Source organism: Macaca thibetana, chromosome 1, assembly GCF_024542745.1.
Source record: "Macaca thibetana thibetana isolate TM-01 chromosome 1, ASM2454274v1, whole genome shotgun sequence".
Taxonomy (NCBI): domain Eukaryota; kingdom Metazoa; phylum Chordata; class Mammalia; order Primates; family Cercopithecidae; genus Macaca; species Macaca thibetana.
Window position 1 is genome coordinate 133477993 of NC_065578.1, and position 11684 is coordinate 133489676.

The window sequence follows — 11684 nt, forward strand, 5'->3', positions numbered from 1 at the left end:
GCCACCTTCTCTGAGAGGTCCTCCCTAACATTCCTTTCTGGATTGGGGATCGCTCTCCTGTGTTTCCACAGTTCCCCAGGAAGCTCTCATGGGAGACTTTTATCACCTTGCACCTAAAGAGCTCGTGGGCTCCACCACCTGCAGCTTTAGAATTGGATTCATCTGTCTTCTCTATCAATTCTCTATTACCGTATCCCCTGCACTTAGCCCAGGAACTAGTACACACTCAATGAACATTGTTGGAATTAATTCATAAAGGAATATATCAAAGAGAAAAAAATGTTCACCTCTCTCTCCCACCACTGGTCTGTGCACTCCCAGCCAACAGTGTCTGGCACACAAAAGGTGAGTCACATACAGGGCAACTCCAACCAGAGGTAAAAACATACTCTGGTTTGCCTCCTGTAGTTGGACGAAGGGCATCTGAGAGTGAAGAGGGACGGAGATATCTGTGTTTCAGGATAGAGAATGGGGAAAAGAGGTAAGAGAGAAGGCAGGAAGAACAGATGACAGAAAATGAGTTATTAAAAAGGTAGAAAGAACTAAAGAAAAAAAGGCTCTAGAGAGAATACTAACAATTTCTAACCCAGGTCTAAATAGACCTAGTTTAAACAACAAAGAAAATCCTCCCAGATTTTTTTCTTTTTTTTTTTTGAGATGGAGTCTCACTGTCACCCAGGTGGGAGTGCAGTGGTGCGATCTCTGCTCACTGCAACTTTCACCTCCTGGATTCAAGCAATTCTCCTGCCTCAGTCTCCTGGGTGGCTGGGATTACAGGCACGTGCCCCCGTGCCCAGCTAATTTTTGTATTTTTAGTAGAGACGGGTTTCACTATGTTGGCCATGATGGTCTTGATCTCCTGACCTCGTGATCCGCCCACCTTGGCCTCCTAAAGTGCTGGGATTATAGGCGTGAGTCACCACACCCCAACCCTTCCAAACCTTTTCTAAGCAAAATTCTTCCCCTTCCTCTTTCCCTTCTTCCCCTTCCTCTTCTAATTCCTCTAAGGCCTAAGAACTTTAAACTTCATTTTCTAGCCAGTGAGAAGTAATTGACACTTAGAGTGGGAAAGAATTGGAAGGGCTTGTCATAATCCAATTTGTATTGTAGAGGAAACACAATATTATGCCTAATAGTTAGTCATGGATAAGAACTGATGCCATCCCCATCCTATCTGTACCAATAACCCATTGGGAATTATTTGGCCACGTGGCTCCTTCTGAATGAGCACCTGCAGATGGGAGCCCAGGAATGGTTTAGCCACTGCCCAAGGAGAGTCACCATCATCATATCATGCCAGCCCATTCTTCCCTAAGGAGAACGCTCAGTCACTAAGGTTAGAACGTACTAGATATCGATATTGGGTATATATCTCCTTCTTCTTTGGTGCACCCCCCAAAATGGACTCTTTTCTCCTTTTGGGTCTACAGGTTGAGGATACAAATTGATCAGTCTATGTGGGTGAGTTAGGAAGGGTTAGGATAAATGCTTCCTTTCCCCTTGCCCTGTATTCCTCTGGCTATTTGAAGGGCTATCTGAAAGGGAATTAGAGATGCCATGTTTCTCTGTCAGGATTCCGGAGTCCTAAGAGTCCAAACACACAAGCAGTTGAAGTTCAATCAGCCACAGCAATACACATGCTTTTGAAATTTCCTACAGTGCTTCACCCCTACAGGAAAGGAATTCACAGAAACACCAAGCCTTGGGTCAATATGATTTATTAGTTTCTCTTCTGCCATAACATTGTAGCTACTGGGTAAGTTGTTCTCCATCCCTGGGATCTCATGGTTGGGAGGAGAGGTCTGGGTTCCCTCCCACAAAGCTCTCAATGATAGAATAGAAGCACAGCTGCCTCAGTTATCTCCCGGCTGCTGCTGTAACCAACATGAGTTCCATATCCACTCCAATCAAAACTAGAAAAATCTCCACACTGCCGGGGACTAGACTCTGGAAAGTATCCTCCTCCACCAATGCAGTGCTGGGAAACAAAGAGAGGAAGGGGCAGTAATGAGAGATCTGCCGGTGAGGCCAGTGCCATCTTAACAGCCGAATCCAGTCATTTCTGTGGTCCTCATCAGACTCTCCATTGACAGTGTTGATCTATCCTTCCCATAAAAATCTCTCTCTCTTCCTTGGCTCACCTATAATCCCAGCAGTTTGGGAGGCCGAAGAAGGTGGATCACTTGAGGCCAGGAGTTCAAGACCAGCCTGGCCAACATGATGAAACCCTGTCTCCACAAAAAATACAAAAATTAGCTGGGTGCGGGCCAGGTGTGGTGGCTCACACCTGTAATCCCAGCATTTTGGGAGGCCGAGGTGGGTGGATCAGGAAATCGAGACCATCCTGGCTAACACAGTGAAGCCCTGTCTCTACTAAAAATACAAAAAAAAAAAATTAGCTGGGTGTGCTGGCAGGTGCCTGTAGTTCCAGCTATTTGGGAGGCTGAGGCAGGAGAATGGCATCAACCCGGGAGGCGGAGCTTGCTGTGAGCCGAGATTGTGCCACTGCACTCCAGCCTGAGTGACAGAACGAGACTCCTCTCAAAAAAAAATTAGCCGGGTGAGGTGACAGGCACCTGTAGTCCCACTACTCAGGAGGCTGAGGCAGGAGGATTGCTGGAACTTGGGAGGTGGAGGTTGCAGTGAGCCTAGATAGCACCATTGCACTGCAGCCTGGGTGACGATCCTGTCTCAAAAAAAAAAAAAAAAAAAAACTCTCTTCCTTTAGCTTTGGTGACATTATTGTCTTGATTTTCTTTCAACTTTTCTAAACACTCATGCTCAGAGCCCCTGTCTGTACTCTTCTTTCATAAATCCTCTAAGCACTGCTCCCTAGTGGAGGACCCATCTCCCTCTGGCTTATAAATTGCATGACCACTGTGGCCTCAATTACTAAAAATTCACTGATGGCCCCAAAATCTCCATCTCCTGTCGAGATACTTCTTGTGCTGAAGACCTCAAAATCCAGCTTGGATATCTACACAGGCATCTCAAGCCCCAAATGACCAAAACAAAGTTAATTATATCCCTCATTGACCCAGAACCTATTCATCATCCAGACACTCTGACTTCATAAATGACACTCACCCAAATGAGAACCATGTTATTCTAGACTTCCCTGCTCATCCTCTGTATTCAACTGGTGATATGGTTTGGACTTGGGTCCCCACAAAATCTCATGTCGAATTGTAATCCCCAGTGTTGAGGGTGGGGCCTTGTGGGAGGTGATTGGATCATTGGGGTGATTTCACATGAATGATTTTAGCACCAGCCCTTTGATGCTGTCCTCATGATAGTGAGTGACTTCTCACGAGATCTGGACATTTAAAAGTGTGTAGCACCAGCTGGGCGTGGAGGTTCATGCCTGTAATCCTAGCACTACGGGATGCTGAGGAAGGCAGATCACTTGAGGTCAGAAGTTCGAGACCAGCCTGACCAACATGGAGAAACCCCATCTCTACTAAAAATACAAAATTAGCCCAGTGTGGTGGCTCATGCCTGTAAACCCAGCTACCTGGGAGACTCAGGCAAGAGAATCGCTTGAACCCGGGAGGCAGAGGTTGTGGCGAGCCTAGATCGTGCCATTGCACTTCAGCCTGGGCAATAAGAGCAAAACTCTGTCTCAAAAAAAAAAAAAAAGTGTGTAGCACATCCCCTGCCCTCACTCCTGCTCCTGCCACAGGAGACACCTCACTCCATCTTTGCCTTCTGCCATGTTTGGAAGCCTCCTGAGACTTCCCTAGAAGCAGAAGCCACTATATTTACAGTATAGCCTGCAGAACCATGAGCCAATTGAACCTCGTTTCTTTATAAATTATCCTGTCTCAGATATTTCTTTTTCTTTTCTTTTCTCTCTCTCTCTTTTTTTTTTTTTTTTAGACAGGGTCTCACTCTGTCACCCAGGCTGGAGTACAGTGGTGTGATCTTGGCTCACTGCAACCTCCACCTCCCAGGCTTAAGCGGATCCTCCCACCTCAGCCTCCCAAGTAGCTGAGACCACAGGCATGAACCACCACACTTGACTAATTTTTGTATTTTTTGTAGAGACAAGGCTTCGCCATGTTTCCCAGGCTGGTCTCAAACTCCTGAACTCAAGAGATCCACCTGCCTTGCCTCCCAAAGTACTGGGATTACAGGCGTGAGCCACCATGCCTGGCCAGTATTTCTTTATAGCAGTGAGAGAATGGACTAATACAACTGGTATTCCATTTAAAATCACTGGAATTTATCAATCCCACCATTCGGGATTCCTGAACCTTAACATTTCAACCACCCAAGGGATGGCCTGAGTGAGGTTTCTAGAAGGTGATGTCCAGGACTGTCCCAGCAACTCCCCAGTGCAGTGTGTATCTAGGCAAACCATGGCTAGGGTTGGGAAGGCCCAGGTTTCCTCTGAAATATAAATCTCAGATGAAGAAGAATAACACCTGTGTTTCGCAAGGAATCTCAGCTCTAAAGACTACTACAGAATGTTTCCGCACACAAACCTCACCCCACGTCCAAGCGATTAAGTGTTTTCTCACAAAGCCTGAGCACCCAGCAATGGTTCTTTGAAGCCTCACTCCTTGATTTTGGTCCTCAGAGGGACAGGATGTGTACACCTGGACAAAGGGTCCCACAGCCCTGGCCCCTGAAGCCCAGCAATGAGCAAGAGAATGTCACACAACCACACACATACACACATACACCAGTCATACCACACTCAACACACACACACATACCAACACACACTGACAAACGCGACCTTACTCACAGGTCCTTGTGGTCCCCACAGAGACTCACGTGTTCAGTGTTACATCCAGTGACCTTCATTCCAGCACACAAGGCGTTGGCTGCTCTCTCATTGTTAAATACCCTGAACTGAACAAATCCCGCAGTGAACTCCACTGAAAACAAGAGGCACAAAACATCATTCAAGGAAGATGCTAGAAATCACTTTCGTTAGGCCAGCCCTGAGATTCTCGATGCCAAAGCTCAGGCTACAGCCCAACACTCCAGCCGTACTGGTGGAGCCCAGCACCTCTGTGGCCAATGGCTGGTGCATCCTGGCCTCAAACTTAGCTAAGAGGGAACTTTTCCCAACCCCAGAGAGCAAGAGCTGGTCCTCAGAGAGGGTTCCTCATCTGCCAGAGGCTTGTGAAGAGAAATTCAACTTTGCGGGAAGATCACCACTGAACATCTACAAGAACTGAGTTTCAGCAGTTAACAGATGTATTCACTCTGTTCCTATTTACATTTTTCTTTTCTCCTTTGTTTTAAACTCTCAACTCCCAAATGTAAACAATAACAGCTTTGAGTTCCATAATATATGCTCAGGCTCTGTGAAGCAAACTATACTACCAACTTTGGCTTCACACAAAATAAACTCACAATAGGAAGAAAAAGTCCTGCCATTTTTTTGGTTGTTCTATACACATGGCCTGGCCTGGTCCTAACAAGCTCCTGCAGGGCTGAGAGTGGGTTGTTAGGAGTGAAGAGTCTGGAGTCTGCAGCCTGGCCGGGCATGGTGGCTCACACCTGTAATTCCAACACTTTGGGAGGCCAAAGCGGGTGGATCGCCTAAGGTCGGGAGTTGGAGACCAGCCTGGTCAACATGGTGAAACCCCATCTCTACTAAAACTACAAAAATTAGCCAGGCATGGTGGCAGGCACCTGTAATTCCAGCTACTTGGGAGGCTGAGACAGGAAAATCATTTGAACCTGGGAGGCACAGGTTGTGGTGAGCCAAAACTGCACAATTGCACTCCAGCCTGGGCAACAAGAGTGAAACTCCATCTCAAGAAAAAAAAAAGTCTGGAGCCAAATTTCTCACCCTAATTGATAACTCTTCCACACATGCCTGTGATCTTGGCAAGATTCTAAACCTCTCAGTGCTTCAGTTTCCTAAAATGACGTTAATAACAGTTCAGATCTCAAAGGCAGCCATGCAAAACAAGTGAGGCAATACAGGGAACATTACAGAAGAGAACCAGGCCTCAGTCGGATGCATAACTGTTACCTAGCACAGTTGAATGTATTCCCTTTCCTACTAAGAGTTCAGAGGATCATCAAAGACTCACGCTGGCCATAGGGTGAATAATAAGATGCTGTTTTCTGGGCATCACCAAAATCATAGACCACAGGGATCGCCGGGCCGTTGTCAGTAATACACCGTCCTACTCCATATTTCACTGGGAATTTCTACAAAGAAAGAAAAAGTCATGGAGTAAAGACAACAGATTTGCCATTACCAGCATCTCCTGGGATGCTGCCATTCATAGAGGGGAAACAATGCTTTCTCAGTAACTGAGATTACTTCAAAACCAGTCAAAATAAGAATCTTTCCCTGGTACTGCTGCCAGTTACTCAGGAGCTGTGATTCTGCGGCAGCCTAGACCACTTCATTCTCTCTCTCCTTCTCCCCAACCCACCCACACTCTTCCTGCCCCCGCTGTCCTCTCCCGTAGGTCTTTAATTTATTATTATTATTATTATTATTATTATTATTATTATACTCTAGGTTCTAGGGTACATGTGCACAATGTGCAGGTTGGTTACATAGGCATACATGTGTCATGTTGGTTTGCTGCACCCATTAACCCGTCATTTACATTAGGTATTTCTTCTAATGCTATCCCTCCCCCAGGCCCCCACTCCTCCCATAGATCTTTTCTCTTGCCTGGCTCAGAATTCCTAAGAAAAGCAACAGAAGCCATTAGCAAATATAGGTTAGAAGAACATGGGAGACAGGCCCATTGAAAAATGATTCCTGCCCAACCTCTAACACTTGCTTTCTGAACACCCATGAAAACCAGTCCCAGCTAGCAGCCCTCTGTACCTGGTAGAGGCCAAACAGATTATGTCCCAGTGTCTGGAGGAAGCCAGTGTCAGTGTGGTACCTCAGCAGGGAGCTGTTTCTCCAATGCTGCATGGGGGATTTGTTGGGCACATGCCAGATGCCCAGATCCTTGGCCTGGATGTCATAGTAGCCAGGGTTCTGGAAAGCAACAGACACTGAGCCTGACCGGGCCAGGAGGTCCCAGGAGGTAGAAGGTCCACACATGCAGCCTCGGCTGGACTGAGAGCTCTGGACTCCAGGTGAGCAGATGGCCAGCCACACTCAGACACCCCACTCCCAGCAGATGATCCCACCACACCCAGGGCCCTAACGGCCTTGTTAGGAGGAAGTTGTGATTCTACATGTAAGTTGGCTGGGCGTGGTGGCTCATGACTGTAATCCCAGCACTTTTGGAGACCAAGGTGGGCAGATCACTTGAGGTCAGGAATTTGAGACGAGCCCGGCCAACAAGGAGAAAACTCGTCTCTACTAAAAGTACAAAACCTAGCCAAGTGTGGTAGTGAGCACTTATAATCCCAGCTACTTTTGAAGCAGAGGATCACTTGAACCCAGGAGGCAGTGGTTGCTATGAGCCAAGATCACACCATTGCACTCCAACCTGGGCAACAGAGTGAAACTCCGTCTCAAGAAAAGAAAAAAAAAGGTGCAAGTATTTCTCTCTTCTTCTCCAGCCCTTCCCCACATCCCCACCTTCCAGCCCTCCCCCCCTGCAGGCTTGTGGTCAGCCACACTCCACTCCTCACCCTCACCCTAGTGGGTGGGAAGTGGCACCAACCTTGTAGTCATCACTCGTGGCTGCCTCTGCAGACCCAAAGGTGTTGTAGTTGGCCCAGTTGCCATCCCCCTCTGGGTAGTCTGCTTTGCTGCCCTGCTGACTGGACCAGTGATCACCCACTGTACACTTCCCATGCATGTTATTCTCATGCACGCTGGCCACCAGGGTCCAGCCACCACCCCCAGAGGTCATGTCACAGAAGGTCTGGTAGACAACACCATTCTCAGTGCGGAGAAAATACAGGCCATCTGTAGAGAGAACCAGCCCAGAGCCTCACTGTCTGAGAGCTGAGGGTTCATCTCAGCCCCATGACAAGAAAGGCCCTGGAAACCAGAAACATGGCCTAAAGGCTCCTGTCCTGAGTCACATCACTCAGTGTTCCCAGGGCTACTAGGGCCTCCCTGAGTTCAGAAGATCATGTTCCTATAACTGAGGCAGAACATAGAATTGTATAAAATCCCAGTGACATTTTTCATAAAGTTAAACATGGAATTATCATATGACCCAGCAATTCCAGTGCAGTTCTGTCCCCAAAACAATTGAAAACAGGGTCTCAAGCTGATGCTTTTGCACCAGTGTTTATCGTAGCATTAGTCACAAGAGTCAAACAGAAGAAACAATTCAAATATTCACCAACAGGTGAATGAATAAACAAAACATGGTGTGTGTGCATATATGTATCAACAATGGATAAAAGGGAATGAAATACCCATGCTACAACATGGACAAACCCTCAAAACACTGTGCTAAATGAAATAAGTCAGACATCAAAGGACAAATACTGTATGACTCCAATTACATGAGGTAACTACACTAGGCAAATTCATACAGACAGAAAGTAGAATGCAGCTACCAGAGACTGAGGGAAGGGAGTTATTGCTTAATAACTCCATGTTATTTTTTGTTTTGTTTTGTTGTTGTTTTTGTTTTTGAGATGGAGCCTCACTCTGTTGCCCAGGCTGGTATGCAGTAGCACCATCTCGGCTCACTGCCACCTTTGCCTCCTGAGTTCAAGCGATCCTCCCACTTCAGCCTCCCAAGTAGCTGGAATTACAAGTGTGCACCACCACACCCACCTGCCACAGCCTCGTAAAGTGCTGGGTGACCACTTTACAGGTGTGAGCCACCGCATCCGGCCCCTCCTAGTTATTAAGTAAAGAGTTTCTGTTTGTGGTAATAAAAAAGTTCTGCATATGGATAGCAGTGATGGTTGCACAACCTTGAAGGTAACGAATGCCACTGAATTGCACACTTACTATTGCTTAAAATGGCAAATATTATGCAAATTTTAATGTGTATACATATACTTTACCGCAATTTTTTTAACTAAAAGACAAAATGACTCCCAGAAGACACAATCCTGATACCCTCACTGAGCTCTGTTTGAGTGTTTATCACTCACCACATGCACTAGGGCACTTGTCTTTGATTTCCTTGCAGGTTCTGGGCAGAGATGAAGACGAAGAACAGGTCCATTCCTTGGAGTAAGTGTTAGCCTCATCTACGGAATATACAGAGTTTGATTCTCATTCCTGGTCTGACACAAAACCTAGCCTCTCCTATCAGCAGTCACACTCATTCCACCACTGTAGCAGAACCTCAGTGCCAGGGTGGTAAGGCCTGAGACAGCCAGTGTCACATCCACTCAGCCCATAAGCGTCACATCCACTCAGCCCAGCAGCGTCACACCCACTCAGCCCATCAGCATCACATCCACTCAGCCCAGCAGCTTCACACCCACTCAGCCCGTCCGATGCAACAGCCAGCACAGGCTTAATGCGGGCCTCCCGCCACATGACCTGCCCTTGTGCTGGGTCCTGCCTGCCCTAAGCACTGAGTAATCAAAGACATTAAACTTCCCCAGCAAGAGCTTGCCTCTAGAGGGAATTGATGACAAGTCATCAGAAAATTGGATTGAGAAGAATAAATGGTAGAAGAAAGACAAACTCAAGAGAATGAAAGAAAGACTCTGAGGTAAGAATGGAGAATGGAAAGGCCAGACAGCGAGCAGGGCAGTTGCCTGGGAGAAGGAGGCAAGAGGGGTTGTCTCATGTCTTAGTCACGGAAGACCTTCAGTCCAGGTGACATCGTAGCTTCTTCTGAGAGAATAAACATGATTTATCAGTAGGAAGAGAATCCAAGGCAGGGAAAACAGCATATCCACAGGCCTAGAGAAAAAAAAAAAATACAGCGTGGCCCAGCTGTAGAGCTACAAACTGCTTAATATGGCTGAAACATGGGATGTGAAGTAGGGAGCAGTGAGACTAACCTCTACTCCAAAAAGTGCAAACTATTCGAACAGTCTAGGGGAAAAGCTTTGAGGTCAGCGGTGACTGATCTCAGTCTTCTCATACCTAAAACACCGTTAATAAACAGTGATTTTGCAAAGATGAAGTAAGAAGATATTTTGAAACAGCCTTTTCCTTAAAAAAAAAAAATTTACAGTGAAGGGAAATACAAATTTTTAAATGTCATTGTTATTCTTGTTGTAGTGAGGAAGACTGTGAAGAGAACGTTCTCCAGGCACAAAGCAGACCATGTAGTTCCCATGGAAATCCCACAGCCAAGACCACAGGAGTGGGCAGTGGCTGGGAGGTAGCACAGTTCTTACCACAGCCCCCTCAGGGCCACACAAAAGCACAGAGCCTGGACCCAGGACATGCCTCAAGCAACACGCTCACTGCCACAGGCCAGATCCCACCAGAGACCAGAAATTGGCACTCAGTCTACATGCAAGCCGGCCTCTGTGCATCTCAAAGACATGCTCTGTGTCCTGGGAGAGACCAGGATCCCAGGAGCCACCCAGCTGAAGGAACTCTGTCCCTAACAGCGTGACTCACCTGTAATCCACCCTCTGGTGGCCGCAATGAGAAAAAGCAGGAAGCTGAGTTGGTTCATCGTAATCTAAAGAAAGCAAGATGAAGGTCACCGTCTTGCCCATCATTTTTCTCTACATCCCTGTCCCACCCCTGTCCAGTCCTACAAAGACTCCAAAAGCCCTTGCCTTTTGTTTAAACCTCACACACCTCCGAGACCAAAAGCAGACGTAAGCTGAAAACAGGGTTCCCCCAACTCACAGACCTTGTCGGAGTCTCAGCTGCACTTTACTTGGGTACAGAGAGCTCCTTCACTCCCTCTCTACACTGCAGCCTGGAGCTTAACAGAGTGCAGCTTTCTCCAAAAACACTCCTGATGTGGGATGAGGGGCTGAAACCTTTATGGAGAAAGCCTAGCAGGGTCAAACCCAGGTTTCCAGCCTCACCCTCCCCTGGCACAATGCCCAGTGCTGGGGAGGTTTCTGGTTATCTCAGGGAGGTAATTTACACAGTGGAATTAACAGGTTCTGAAGAAAAAAACCAATCCTAAATATTGCCTACTAGCATTGTTCCTGGATCTGGGGGTTTCATGAACCTGTGTCAAAGTCCATGAAAACAAAACAAGTAGACGAAGAGACTAACAAGAGTTGGCATTGATTTTGGGTTTTTGTGCCTTTCTTTTGTGCAAAATAAAAACTTTCTCTAAATTAAGCATCTGCTGGCTTGGCACATTGGCTCAAATCCCAATGCTTTGGGAGGCCAAGGCAGGAGGATCACTTTGAACTCAGGAGTTTGAGACCAGCCTGGGCAACATAGGGCAACCACTTCTCTACTAAAAATAAAAATTAAAAAATGAGCATGGCATGGTGGCACTTGCCTGTAGTCTCAGGCGGGGCTGAGGCAAGGCGGGAGGGTTCTTGAGCCCCGGAGACAGAAGATTCAGTGAATTATGATCATGCCACTGTATTCCAGCTTAGGTAACAGAGCAAGACCGTATCTCTAAATAAATAAATAAATAAAATGAAATCAAACATTGGCCATAATTATCATTTCATAGAAATAGAAAAAGGAAATTTTAACAAGATGGGAAACTGATCATTTCTGAATAATGTGGTAAAAAGGAATAGGGGGAAAGAGATACAAAACACACACAAAAAAGAATAAAAGATTTTTTTAAAATGTGTAAATCTTTAGTTTGAATAAATTTAGCTTCACACAAAGACTCACTACTTTGTCTTTAATTTTGTCATTTTGC

General features: G+C 46.5%; 1 protein-coding gene across 2 annotated transcripts; it reads right to left on the reverse strand.

Moving 5' to 3' along the window:
* Positions 1-1706: 1706 nt before the first annotated feature.
* On the reverse strand, positions 1707-10894 carry ITLN1 (intelectin 1). 2 transcript variants are annotated; one of them, XM_050759077.1, is made up of 8 exons: positions 10695-10894; positions 10454-10517; positions 9016-9114; positions 7614-7861; positions 6818-6976; positions 6060-6180; positions 4783-4886; positions 1707-1978 (listed from the first exon to the last, which is right to left on the reverse strand). In XM_050759077.1, the coding sequence occupies exons 2-8, from the start codon at positions 10509-10511 to the stop codon at positions 1826-1828; spliced, it is 942 nt and encodes a 313-aa protein (XP_050615034.1). In that variant the 5' UTR covers positions 10512-10517; positions 10695-10894; the 3' UTR covers positions 1707-1825. The 2 variants fall into 2 exon arrangements, with proteins under 2 accessions (XP_050615034.1, XP_050615045.1); XM_050759088.1 differs by having other exon boundaries at positions 10640-10820.
* Positions 10895-11684: the final 790 nt, after the last annotated feature.

Bases quoted from the DNA above. Each gene is read 5' to 3' on its own strand.
- ITLN1 (XM_050759077.1), bottom strand. From the start codon at position 10,511: ATGAACCAACTCAGCTTCCTGCTTTTTCTCATTGCGGCCACCAGAGGG. The intron at 6,181-6,817 runs GTACAGAGGGCT...CTTTCTTTGTAG, and splicing joins ATCTGTTTGGCCTCTACCAG to AAATTCCCAGTGAAATATGG. The intron at 4,887-6,059 runs GTGAGTCTTTGA...TCTTGTTTTCAG, and splicing joins TTATTCACCCTATGGCCAGC to TGGAGTTCACTGCGGGATTT.